This window comes from Alosa sapidissima, chromosome 11 (assembly GCF_018492685.1).
Source record: "Alosa sapidissima isolate fAloSap1 chromosome 11, fAloSap1.pri, whole genome shotgun sequence".
NCBI classification, from domain to species: domain Eukaryota; kingdom Metazoa; phylum Chordata; class Actinopteri; order Clupeiformes; family Clupeidae; genus Alosa; species Alosa sapidissima.
Window position 1 is genome coordinate 10630372 of NC_055967.1, and position 12943 is coordinate 10643314.

Here is a 12943-nt window from a genome sequence, read left to right on the forward strand (position 1 = left end):
GAGAGGTGATACACCCTTCCACACTTTTGATAAATATGTGAACACATATTTAAGTGTCTTATCAGACATGACTAATAGAACACGTCAGCACCATTTTCCTAAAGCACCATTTCTGTGTAGTCACTCACGGTGATATCCCAAACAGTCCCAAAATGTCTTGTGTCAGATTTGACCTTTTTGTTTAATTATACATCACTAATTAATTTATTTCTGCGGAGTGTTGTTCATGTGGAAACCTTCAGTCTCCCTTGTCTTGGCTCATTGGCTGTCCTGCCGTGCGTTCATGTCCAGTTCATGGTGTAAATGAATGGAGAGCTTTATTTAAAAATGGCTCCCCTGTTGATTTTGCTCCACTTCTTCTCATCCGTTTGTCAGCACAGGTAACAATGTGGCAGAAAAATTGCTGTCAGTGACTTAACTGTTTAATGAACTCTGAAATGGTTTGGGGATGCAGTAGGGGTGTCTCAGCTGTCATGTGTAGAACAGGAACACCACACACACACACACACACACACACACACATGTATATTATCTCTCAGGTTCAACTTGACAGTCATCACAATAGCAGTTGTTTGTTTATTTTTAGCTGGCCTTTGGAGGTGCCAGTGGTTACCATGGCAACAGCAAGAAATCGCTGGTGTTCCTGCTGAAGTTCCTGTCTGACCTGGTGCCCTTTGACCCGCCACAGTACTTGAAGGTACATTTCCACCCTGTGACCTTTAAGTGGCCTTTGAGTCCAGACAGGGTTATTATCATGTGTATAATGTAGCCTGAAATAACTGCAGAAGAGTGCATCTTAATTAAGTTGACCTTCTGAGTTATTCGAGCCCTGGCTGCATTTGCTGTGTGACTTCATTGGGGACTTGTCAGTGAGCTATGTGTGAGACATGTATTTCCACAGAGTAACATTGACATAAAAAAACAAAAGTCTATTTTTGGCTGTTCTTTGTTAGATTCTGGTGAGCCGCTTCTCTTCCAGGTGTTCACTACCCTGCTCTCTTCCTGTCCAGGTGCATATTCTACACCCCCCGTATGTTCCAGCCAAGCACCGCGCTCTCCTGCAGGAGTATGTGTCCCTTGCTAAAACCAGACTGGCTGACCTGAAGGTAAGCCCAGTAGTCCTTGAGCCAGAGGGGTCGGTAGGTACCATCTGAGGGGAATAAGTCTCATAGTGATTTTTGGCAAGGTATTCCACCCTAGAGTTAGAAAATAAGTGATAGCATTGCATTGGTAGTAGCTTTTTGTGTGTTATCACCCTGTTTATGTCTATTTGCTCATGAGGGGATATATTACAAATCTTAACTTATCCCCACAAAACTTCTACTATACTTTACTATACATATGTAAATTAGGCATTATCTAGTGAAATACGCAATTCACTCTAATATGTCCAAAATGAAAACAAAAACAAGAATTTTGAACTTGACCTTATGCAGTGTTAAGGTTTCTGTACTTAAAATGTATGCAAATTATTGCATATTTCATTAGATAATGGATAATTTACATATACATACAATTTCAGAAAATTGTGATACAAAAAACATTGACTTAATGTACATAATAAGCTGTGGAAGTTTGTGGGGATATCTATTAGTTATATGTTTTAGCCCATTCACCTGTAAGATATTCCTTCATAGACTTACAATGGACATAAACCGTCTGATAAAACACTAAAAGATACCACAAATGTAATGCTATCACATATTTTCTAATTCTAGGGTGGTATACCTTGTCAAAAAAGCCAAACTCTGCACATCAGCCTGGCTCAACCAAGGAAACTGACCTCGTTCATTCCCTAGTCATGTGTGCTCAATCACAACTTTTTCACCAAGGCTTCTGTTATAGATTAGGCTAAGACTGTTTCTCCGTTTATTTAGTATCATTTGCAAATAGGAACCTCTACCAAATGAGACAGAAGCTGGAAGAAAAGGGAAGGATTGTTACCACTCTCTTGCACGCGCACACACACACACACACACACACACACACACACACACACACAAGCATGCTATAGGGTAAAGCATGGATAACCCATAAATTTGAAAACTATGTGACATCCATGTTTTGAAATTCACATCATGTTCCCAGTCAGTACTTACTGGCCTGATCATCTGTCTGTGTATGAACACTGGAGGAATGGTCTGTAGTGGTTAGACTTGTGAAATGTTGTGTGCAGGTGTCAGTGGAGGAGATGGGTCTCTATGAGGATGTGACTGGAGCCGCTCCAACTGTTCAGGTAAGAGCTCCCAAAAAAAAAAAGTCAAAGTCGGCACAGTAAAGGTGACCGGCTGAAGTAAAAAAGTTTGCGTTTTCCAATTAATCCGTTATGTACCGGTAACTTCTTTTTTGGCTCTTATATTGTTTTAAGAATTTTACCTGTCTTTTCCTTAAAAAAAATGTTTTTTCTTACAAACACACAGCCCCAGCATCAAGCCCAGCAGGACGTGGAGAAGGCCATCTCTCTGTTTGAAAGCACTGGGAAGATTTCTGCCATGGTCATGGAGGCCAGGTAGCTGCCCTGTATTTCTCTGTATTCACATTATGTGCGTGTCTTTACTGCATACAAAGGATATTCAGTATCACTGCTCTTTTGTGCGTTCAGTATTTTCCGGAGGCCCTACTTCCTGTCTCGCTTCCTGCCCGCCCTCCTTACTCCACGAGTGGTCAGTATCACTGTCACTCAAAAATGTCTCGTTATTATTCAGTATAATCAGGCCTGTGTTTTATGTAGCTTTGAGGATATGATTGACATCATTTTGTATTGAATACCTGTGTGATCATCTATGTGTAGTTGCCCGTCAAGGCAGATGCCAGGATGAACTTTATTGAAGCTCTGCGGAGGTAGACACACACACACACACACACACACACACACACACGCATGCTCACCTTCTCTCACTTTTACACTTTGTGTGGTGTAGGCCTATGCTAATTTGTCCATTGTACATTTATATGGGTCGCTCCGGTGTTTTGTCCAGGGCGGATAAGATCCCATCAGCTGTCTACTCATCATACACAGACTCCTGCCATAGTGAGAGCCAGAGGCAGCAATGTGGTGAGTGTGTGTGTGTGTGTGTGTGTGTGTGTGTGCATTTATTTATGTGTCCATAGTGGGTTCCTGCTTGCTCTGAGTGTGATTCAGAGGCATGCACTACACATGGAGGTTACTGGTTCATCCCGATATCTTTGGCAGAAACCACTAAAAGAACCGCTCTGAGCTATCTGATGTTTATATTGTGATTGTGTTATATTGTTTTGAGATTAGTGAAGTTGCCAGGGAACCAGTTCCCTTGCCCTCAGGCTAAACTTGTGTGTGTGTGTGCGTGTGCGTGTGCGTGTAGGTGTGGTCAGGCCCCTGGAGGGCAGTGAGGCTGTTCTGGCAGTGTTGCGCTCTCAGCTGCAGGAACTCCGGAGGCTACTGTCCTCAGGAGCTAACCATGGAGGCAAGCGCACTCACACATGCACTACAACATCTCTCAATTCACAATTCACTCTCTCTTACTATCCTACACACACACACACACACCTGTAAGCCCCTGCGTACTCCTCACACTGTGCACTCTCTCTCTGTCTCTCTGTGTTGTGGACTGCACAGATGTGTCGGCCCAGCTGGCCCGGATCTCGGACACGCTGAGCGGAGCGTCCCCCGAGCCCCCAGAGGAGGCGGTCGGACACCACGTCATTCAGCTCCAGACGGGGACGCTATGTTCCAACGAACTCCAGACCAGAGTAAGAGTTTCCATTCACTTTAACTATGTGGCCACCCAATTCTATTGGATTTAGTCACACACAGGACAGGATCTGCAGGTGATTTATGCGGCATTCCTCCAACTGAGCTGTTGGCCTTGGAGGTCAAGTGCAGCTGCACAGTGGCTTTTATACTTGTGTCCTGTATTGTATTTCATTGTCTCATGTTTGCGTTCCCCTCTCCTCTCCACCTGCTTGTCCCCATGCTGTGATGAGCAGCTGGTGAATGCCCTCCTGAGGGGCTTCTGTCAGTGTCTCCTGGATGCCTCTAAAGCCAATCCCCCCAACAGGTGAGAAAAATGTTACTTCCAGACTTTACACAATGATTAAGTCTCATGAGTCATGACCCCGGTTGTTTTGGAGTTGAGATCTGGAACATGCTGCCCCCTTCTGGAAGCCTTCATGACCGCTTGGCTTCTGTGTACCCCCCCTAGGCAGGGAACGTGGGCGGCCCAGTTTGTGAAGCTCCTGCTGGGCCACAGGCGTCTGCTGATCTCCCTCCTGCACCGCCTCTGGGATCTGCTGCCGCAACAGGTCAGCTGACGGCTCATCCTCTCACTTGCTCCCCCCCCCCCCTCTCTCTCTCTCTCTCTCTCTCTCTCTCTCTCTTTCTTTCTTTCTTTCTTTCTTTCTTTCTTTCTTTCTTTCTCTTTCCTTCTTTCTTTCTGCTTTTCTTCATCTAGATTGCTCTCTCTTTCTCTCATCTCTCCATGCCAACCTCCAGATGGTCTTGTCACGATTTGCTTTCTTCTGTGAAAACTAAACCCGATGGTGCAATCCTCTCGCCCTCTCTCCCTGCGTAGGGTCCCTCTTTGGGTGCAGCTCACGTTCTAGGACTGGCTGCTCTGCTAGTGCAGCTTCATGCAGCCGGACCTCTGTGCCCCATGGTGCAACTGCCTTCATCCTCCCCCACCACCTCTTCCTCCCCCTCCTCTTCCTCGTCCCTCGATCCGTGCGGCCCCCTGCCTGTGTCCGAGGCTCTGAATGCAGCCCTGCTGAGCCACACCAGTGACCACATGAACTTCAGTCTGCGGTGAGCTCCAGTCCTTCACGTTCTCCATCTGATCTGAAATCAGCACTCCCTGTTCTCTTCATTTCCTCTTTAAAAAGAAGAGGAGTTAATGCATACATCCCTAATGCCTGCTGTCTGATGGCTTCCAGTGGTGTTTCTAAGTGCTCAGAACATAATTGTTTTCTCCCATCAGCCCTTTAATGGCCAATTATAGGAGCATAAGTGAAGCCTCTTTGTAAACTGATGTTTTATTCAGTGACCTTGTATAGACAATTTCAGATAGTGCTTAATTCTCATTTTCCCCACTCTCAAGGGAAACTTGAGAAACTACCCCCTAGGTGGGGGAATATCATAGCCTGTGCCTTCCAAACTAGTGTGAGGATGAATTTATTCATGCCTGTTGCTGGAGTTTTCATTGTCAGGGTTGATGTCTGTATTTACTTTTTTCCCTACAGGTTTTGTGTGGCTGCTGTTAGCTATGGCCTGTGCAGCTCCCATCCTGAGGGTGTCCAGCAGTGCATCCCCAGCGGCCTCTACAAGAAGGTCTGAAGTGCCTTACGTCACCACAGAGCCATAATGTCTGCACGCAACCAGCAGAATCACACAACCAGCAGCTACTGCTGGATAATGTTCTGTTTGTACTTGACTGTAGGGAAAAAAATATTCCACAAGGTTATTATCGCAACAATTGCACTATGAGTCGAGATCAGTCCTTTAAATCGTGTACTTGTCAACATCAGAACAATGTGGTTTTGGGTGAACAGAACTGCCCTAGTGAAGTAAAGAAGCCTACCTTCTGAAGTAACCAAACATATGAATCCCTGTGTCTAGTAGCCTAAGTCTAGTAGCCCCAAATGCCTATTGCTATGTTGCTGGGGATGTTTGTTCTACAGCAGTGCGTTCTAGTCTGTGCTGGGTGTTTTGTAGCTGGTGTACCTGGTGCCCAGACTGGTAGCGGAGGCACGGGCAGAGGGAGGCTGCAAGGGCCGAGGCCAGCCGGAGCACCTGCAGCCTGGAGGGGGCGCCGAGGAGCCGGGGGTGTGGAGCCGCCTCACCGACCCTACAGTCACTCTCACCGCCTCCGTCCTGGAGCTGTGGAGATACGGGCCCTTCCGCTCCCTGCAGAAACTGCCAGCCTATCAGGTGGAGATTTGTGTGTGTGTGTGTGTGTGTGTGTGTGTGTGGTCACATCTGAGAATCTGTTTTGTCGTGTCATGTTCCAGAGTATAAATGGAAAAAGTACACACAGTACGGTCATGGTGCTCTTCTGATTTCTTTGTGTGTGTGTGTGGTGCTCAGTTATCTTTTCCTGAATGGCTGGCCCTTGAACTCCGAGTGCAGCGGAGTCAGGATGCCCTTTCTGACCCACAGAGGTAAATTACACACACACGCACACACACCACGCACACACGCACGTACACACACACACACACCACACACACATGCACAATCACTCACCTTCACCTTTGCAATGTAAGACAGTCTTAAGATGGCGTCCACAGATGGCAGTGTCCTGTGTGTGTTGCAGGCAGGAGTATGAGCAGTGGGCGTGTGAGCAGCTCTACCTTCCCACCGCGCTGGGACAGGGGGGCTGTGGAGGAGACGTGCAGAGCGCCTGCACACACATCCTCAACGCAGTCATGGACATGAGCACCAGGTGAGGGTGCCACCACTCAATACTCATCATGACTAACTCTTCTTTCTTTCTTTCTCTCTCTCTCTCTCTCTCTCTCTCTCTCTCTGCATGCATGCACATCCAATTTGGCCCTCTTACAGGTCTGAATACTACATCTGAAGTGTTCTTTCTGTAGACCTCTGACTTAAGCCAGTTAAACTCACATTATCCACAAAGCATTAACCAGAGTGCTTGTAGTGCTGTCTACTTTGGCACTGAACTCTGTAATGTTTTGCTGTGTGTCTAGTGTTAAAGCCTCACAGTCCTATAAGGGTTATAAGCTTTGGCTCAGACTAAGTCTCATCATGTGTTCCCGCCAGACCCCAGTCCTGGCTGAGTCCTGACCACAGTGTCCCGCTCACGGACACCTGCCTCCCGGATGTCCTGTCCAGACTACAGGTGCTGAACCAACTCTAGCCACTGTTTGTCCAGGGGATTTAGTGACTGTGTGTGTGTGTGTGTGATTGTGTGAGTGTCTGTGTTGGTGTGCACATGGAAACACATTGTTAACATAGCTGTGCTCTGGTTATAGATTCAATATTTCCCACGTTGACTTGAGTGTTATTGACTGTGTGTGTGTGTGTGTGTGCCCTGCAGGAGATGGTATGTGAACTGCAAATGACTCTGCGCTTTCAGAGTTCAGGGCGAGCAGATGGACACTTCCTCTTTGATGTGGTTGCCGGGAGATGCTCCAAAAGCCCCGACTCCCAGGACCTCGGCAGTGAGCTGAGCCTGCAGCAAACACTTCACACCTGGAACAGGTACCGGGCTGTGTGTGTATGTGTGTCTGAACTCCTGGTGTGTGAGTGTTTGTGTGTGTGTGTGTGTGTGTGTGTGTGTGTGTGTGCGTGCGTGCGTGCGAGCGCATGGGAGTGTGAACTATTATTGTGTGGGTGTTTGAGTGCAATTTACACTTTTTGCTGTGTGTGTGCCCGTGCGAGTATGATCTCTTACTGTGTGGGTTTTTGTGTGCAATTAACACTTTTTGCTGTGTGTGTCTGTGTGTTTCAGAGTTATCCTGGCCTTGCCAGCTCTAAGTCTCATCCCAGTGAAAACTGAAGGAGCCAAGAGGAGTCTAGAGTGTCAGCCCCTCATAGAGCATGTGAACCTGTATCAGGTGAGGAGAAAGCTGAGATTTAGTCATCCACATCGGCTAACTCTTTAACTATAACACTATCTCGGGCAAGGGAAATATCTGTGCCTGGAAAAGAAAAAAAATATGTGTCCATTTTTATATATATATATATATATATATATATATATATATATATATATACATACATATAAATGGACATATATAATTATCTATTTTCAAATCTTAAACAGCCTGGCCCACATCTGAATTCTTGCACAGTGCCTGAGAACTTTGAGCCCTGTTATCTTTCTGTATTCAGCATTTATTCAGCTCTCACATGTCATGTTGTTACATGTGTATGTTACATGTCATGTCATCCCAATAACTGATCATGTTGTATTTTGCAGAGAAAGGTGTGTAGTCCAGCTGGACTCCTCCCCTATCCTCTCACTGCTCACTTCCTCAGGGTGAGTGCAGCAAATTAGGCCAGGCAGACTTTGGAAATGCACATTTGGAAACTTTGGAAATAGGAAACGTACATGTTGTTGTGTGTTTGTATGTGTCCCTTTGTCCCTTCATTATAATACTCTAATCCTGTGTTTGTGTGTCTGTGTGTGTGTGTGCGTGCATGCGTGTGTGTGTGTGTGTGCGCAGGGGATTGTTGGTGCCAGTATGTGCTGTGAGCGTCCGGCTGCATCCATCAATAGGGCCGTGTCTCAGATAAGCCAACAGTGCCCTCTGCTGTTGGCCTCCGCTGGGGTAAACAAACACTTCATTTAAGCTCATCCCATGCCACTGTCCTCTTCATCACTCACTGCCATTGATCATACGCTACCGTTTCCCCATTACTAAGCCTTAGCCTAGTAATGATGCCAATAGTGCACAAATCAGTCATCAAGGTCTTGATCAATGCAAACACAGGCACACTGGCAGTGCAGTGCACACATGTTTTTACACACACACACACACACACACACACACACACACACACTGACTGGTGCTTACTTAGTAATTTGCCCAGACTTGTGATCAGAATATTGAGATTCAGGAAGATGATCCAGTGCAAGATGAGTAAGGTGTAGGTTGCTCACACACACAATACACTCCCTCTCACACACCAACCCACTCACTCAACCACATGGATACTTGCTCACCCACACTTATAAATGTCCCTGTTTTTGGTAAAACTGTGATGTGTATTTGTCCTCCAAAGCTGATGATGCACAAGACACCTTTCTGACCAATGTTGCTGGGCAATGTTCCTGAGTGTCGTTGTTCTGGCACGTTTCCTTTGATATTGGCCAGATTATATTTCTTGAGAACTTCAGTCGGTTCAATCGGAACACATGGACCCAGTTATGTGTTTACCCTGCTCAAAAAGTTGCCCCATGTATCACCTAAAGCAATATCAAGCATTCTGGGCATGCGTTGACAATGTCAGAGACGTCATTCTCCTAATTATATGTCGGTATACCATGAGTTTGAAGTCGTTATTTTAAGGTAATAAAACTGCATTAGGTTGCTTTAAGCCCACATTCTGTGGCTCTTAATAGTTTCGGTGGTTAGGTTGTACCACTTGACAAGTTCAGCTGTGACTTTTAGAGTACACCTCTGATATTGTATTTTAGGCTATGAGATGTAACAGACATGCCAGCACAGTTGATCTGTTGACTGTTTGCAGATTTATGGCATGTTTCGTAGGCAGAGAAAACCTGTTGCTCTAGAACAGTGTCATTAATCAACAGAGTCTATACTGATGAACAAATAAATTAGACAGATATGGAAGGTTTGCAAAGTGATTTCATTCAAAAGAGTATTTTAGTGTTTCGAAAATACAATGATTAAACACTTAAAATTAGGGTATAAAATACAAAGCAGTGTGTAATATGAACAATGCGTAATAGCAGACGTATGCTTGTGCAATGCAGATATTGACTTACAGTTTGGTGCCAAAGAATATGTTTGGTGCCAAAGAATATGTTGTCCATTGTTGCATACTTGTCTTAGTGAGGTTGTGCACACACGTTTTTGACCTTGTTGACGAAATGAGGATGAGTGTGGCTTTAGAATACATACAGTATATTATTGTACAAAATTTGAATGTTTTGTAAAATGCACGTGTATACCTCTGCAAGAATTAGAGTTTCAACAATCACTGAGCAACTAAGAGGAGACCATGTTAGAATTCTGGTTAACAAGGAGTTGTAGGAAGAGGGGACAGTGGAAAGTTCAGAAGTGTGCTTTATTTTCTTTGGATAGTACATGGCATCACCATGCAATGCTATGTGTTACATCTACTGTAGTTGATGTTCTGTTGAGCAATAAAATATTGTGTATGTTTATTTTTCTGTGTGTATTATTCACAGCACTGGTGGGGGCATCTTTCACCTGTGCTGGGCTCTCAGTGGAATCGGGGGAGCGACGGAGACTTTCTGCCAGAGAAGCTGCAGCAGCTGGCCGACTGCCACTCCTGGGCTTGCAGGTCACTTCGGATTATCTGATTTCAATTGACAGTATGCTGATGAAAATACCAACAAAGTAATAGTACATTGTTCCAGGCTGTGTGTTATATAAGACACTAACCACACTGAGTGTACACACACACACACACACACACACACACACACACACACACACACACACATACATTTTTCTTTTCTTATTATCCCCATCCAAAAGGTATAAATGGCCTTCTTGACCCACACTCTCATGCATACTCTAACATGTTGACATAACACAGACTTACACAAATTCTGACCTCCCATCGACCTGCACATGTTTACACTCCCAGATACCATTTCGTCTACAGACGTCAATACTGCCATGCAAAGATGCACAAGTACACAGGCTGTATCTTCACTGTCCCATGTGTCACCACTCAACACCATTATCAGGTGGGGTCCGAATGTCTGAATGTATTTGTGCCCTCACTGCAGGTGGGTGAGCAGCAGCACCGGTCAGTCTGAAGTCCCATTTGCGCCTGCGCTCCTGTTGGCTGCCTGTCTGCACCAGCAGTGGACCAGTGGCCTGGACATCTCCCCCCGGAGCAGCCCCGAGAGGCTGGCCCAGCTGCAGCAACACCATAGGCCGGTGAGGAGTGGGCAGTCATCACCTTCTATAGGGCCTCCACTCATGAGCCCAAGGGCTCAGACAGGGTTGAAGCACAAGGAGAGGGAGTGGTTGCTGTCTATTCAGTCTCTCATTTTTTTCTCCCAAGCATGTAAAGCTTCACTAATTATGTCTTAGTTCAGCTCCATAATACAAAGAGGGGTTTGCAATGCCACTGTTGTATCGTAACCCCCCCAATTATCACCACTTTTGTTCGGAAATTCTAAAACAACGATGTTTTTTAACACTTCAAAATAACATTTGCTAAATAAACCTTACATTTTTCAGTAGCCATAGGTGTGTAGATTTGAACAAAATCTGGTTTGGTTTGGTTCGGGAGCATTTACTGCCTGAAATATCCGTTTTTGTTTGCCACACTCGGAGTTATAGTGCTGGCCTGATGGGTCGCCTATTTACGCCGTTTCAACGGCACATGATTAGACCGAGAATTCTCGTCATGAAATTAAAATTCCACTGGAGCTCCAAGCGGATGTGTACACGCAGTAGTACGCATGGGCGGATTATGAACTTTTGGGCCCCTGGGCCCAGATGTATTAAGGGCCCCCCACTAATTGTCGTATATGTGGGAGGGGGGGGGGGGGGGGGGGGGTTTGGGGGTCCTCCCCTAGAATTTGTTTTATTTGTTTGATGTGATTTCCTGTATTCTGGTGTATTTTGGGGATGGCTAATACTAAATTCAATCAGATTCATAGCCTACATCCTGATTTGTTGATATTGAGGCAATGATTCCATGCAAAGGCTTGGGCTTCAGGGCCCCCTGACCCCTTGGGCCCCTGGGCCTGGGCCCAGTAGAACCGTGCAGTAATCCATCCCTAGTAGTACGGTGTCTTGTGTAATCCCGCTGGATTTTCTTGTAAAAATGTGCGATTTTTTTTTGTGCATATTTTGCTAGTATAGAGTCTAAGGAACAACATTTTTTTTTGTCTACAAATTTTCACGATCCATTTTCACACTTAGATGACATCATCATTTATATAATGCATAATTAAGACTGGGACTACTATCACTTGGGGGTCAAATGTGAGAAAACACTGGTAAAGAGGGTATTTTGCCTAATTTTTTAGAGACAATATTTTTTTGCATTACAAGTTTTCTGAAAATATTTGTTTATGGATGTAATCTAACAATATCTCATTAATTATCCACTAATTTGTATTCATTTTAATTAAAGACATCTGAATATTGGATAGTTAACATTGAATGTAGCCATGTTCAGGTTTGCCTTCAGAACTTTTTCTGGATTCAGAGCCTTAAAAGAATGGCTTGTTCAAGTGCCAGTCCTAGCTTAGTCCCTTTGTCTTAGAGACGGATGCAAGCCATGCAGGATTGGGGGCAGTTCTGTCACAGGAGAAGGATGGGTTACGGCGACCAATAGCCTTTGCTAGTCGGGGCTTGCGGCCGAGTGAGAAGAAACATGTCAAATTATAGTGTCATGAAACTCAAACTCCTTGCAGTCAAATGGGCAATCACGGAAAGAAATGGCAAGTATCTCCTAGGCAACATGTTCACCGTGTACACTGACAACAATCCCCTCCAATACCTGCAGTCAGCGAAACTGGGCGCTCTGGAACATTGCTGGCTTTCTCAGCTTGCCCTCTTCATTACAACATCAAATATCGTCCTGTGACAGCTAATCGCAATGCCGATACCCTTTCTAGGCTTCCCACAAGCCCCACTAACACTTTGCGTCACACGGCCTGGATGTCCCCCTGCCGCTTGCCATAGCCAACATGCAAGCCTCGAGTGCACCTCTCCAAGACTCTTGGATGACAGAATCTTGTATGGTGGACACCATCCCTGGTCGAACCAAAAGAGACCTGAAAGTCCTGCAAGGGACTGATCCCTGTATTTCCAGGTACCTGTGGTTTTGGTGACGGGGACAACCACATACCCGTTAAGACAAGTGGAGTGAACCAAAGGAAGTCCACAGTTGATAAAGCAGTGGTCCCAGATACAGGAAGTGGATGGGACCCTGCAGCTTTTACTGCCAAAGGTGTTGCGAGTCGAAGTGCTCACTAGCCTACACAACAACCACGGCCATCTGGGGGTGGACAGGACCACAGATTTGATATGGCAGAGGTGCTACTGGCCCCAGATGTGGCATGAGGTGCAAAAGTGGTGTTCTGAGTGTGAGCACTGCGTGGTTGCTAAAGCAAGACAACCCAAACCAGAACCTTCTTCGGAAATCTGTTTGCCACTAAGCCTTTGTAGATAGTCTCCATTGACTTTACTCTCTTGGATTGGGCTAGCACAGGATGTTTTCTCAAAGTTTACCCAGGCCTTTCCCACCCCTGATCAGAGAGCT

The 12943-nt window shown here is 45.6% G+C and overlaps 1 protein-coding gene across 4 annotated transcripts in view; it reads left to right on the forward strand.

The window, feature by feature from the left end:
• Window positions 1-12943, forward strand: part of LOC121723900 (Fanconi anemia group A protein) — a 29060-nt gene that overhangs the window by 10370 nt on the left and 5747 nt on the right. For 2 of the 4 annotated variants that reach the window (XM_042110102.1, XM_042110103.1), the window contains exons 15-37: window positions 587-697; window positions 1011-1106; window positions 2177-2236; window positions 2421-2509; window positions 2603-2663; window positions 2792-2841; window positions 2979-3055; window positions 3342-3443; window positions 3596-3729; window positions 3967-4037; window positions 4182-4281; window positions 4551-4780; window positions 5215-5302; window positions 5687-5902; window positions 6059-6132; window positions 6288-6416; window positions 6755-6833; window positions 7032-7195; window positions 7446-7551; window positions 7917-7976; window positions 8164-8268; window positions 9876-9991; window positions 10446-10599. In XM_042110102.1, coding sequence (XP_041966036.1) covers window positions 587-697; window positions 1011-1106; window positions 2177-2236; window positions 2421-2509; window positions 2603-2663; window positions 2792-2841; window positions 2979-3055; window positions 3342-3443; window positions 3596-3729; window positions 3967-4037; window positions 4182-4281; window positions 4551-4780; window positions 5215-5302; window positions 5687-5902; window positions 6059-6132; window positions 6288-6416; window positions 6755-6833; window positions 7032-7195; window positions 7446-7551; window positions 7917-7976; window positions 8164-8268; window positions 9876-9991; window positions 10446-10599 — 2472 coding nt within the window. The remainder of the gene's footprint in view (window positions 1-586; window positions 698-1010; window positions 1107-2176; window positions 2237-2420; window positions 2510-2602; window positions 2664-2791; window positions 2842-2978; window positions 3056-3341; window positions 3444-3595; window positions 3730-3966; window positions 4038-4181; window positions 4282-4550; window positions 4781-5214; window positions 5303-5686; window positions 5903-6058; window positions 6133-6287; window positions 6417-6754; window positions 6834-7031; window positions 7196-7445; window positions 7552-7916; window positions 7977-8163; window positions 8269-9875; window positions 9992-10445; window positions 10600-12943) is intronic. The other 2 variants (XM_042110105.1, XM_042110104.1) reach the window with 2 other exon arrangements.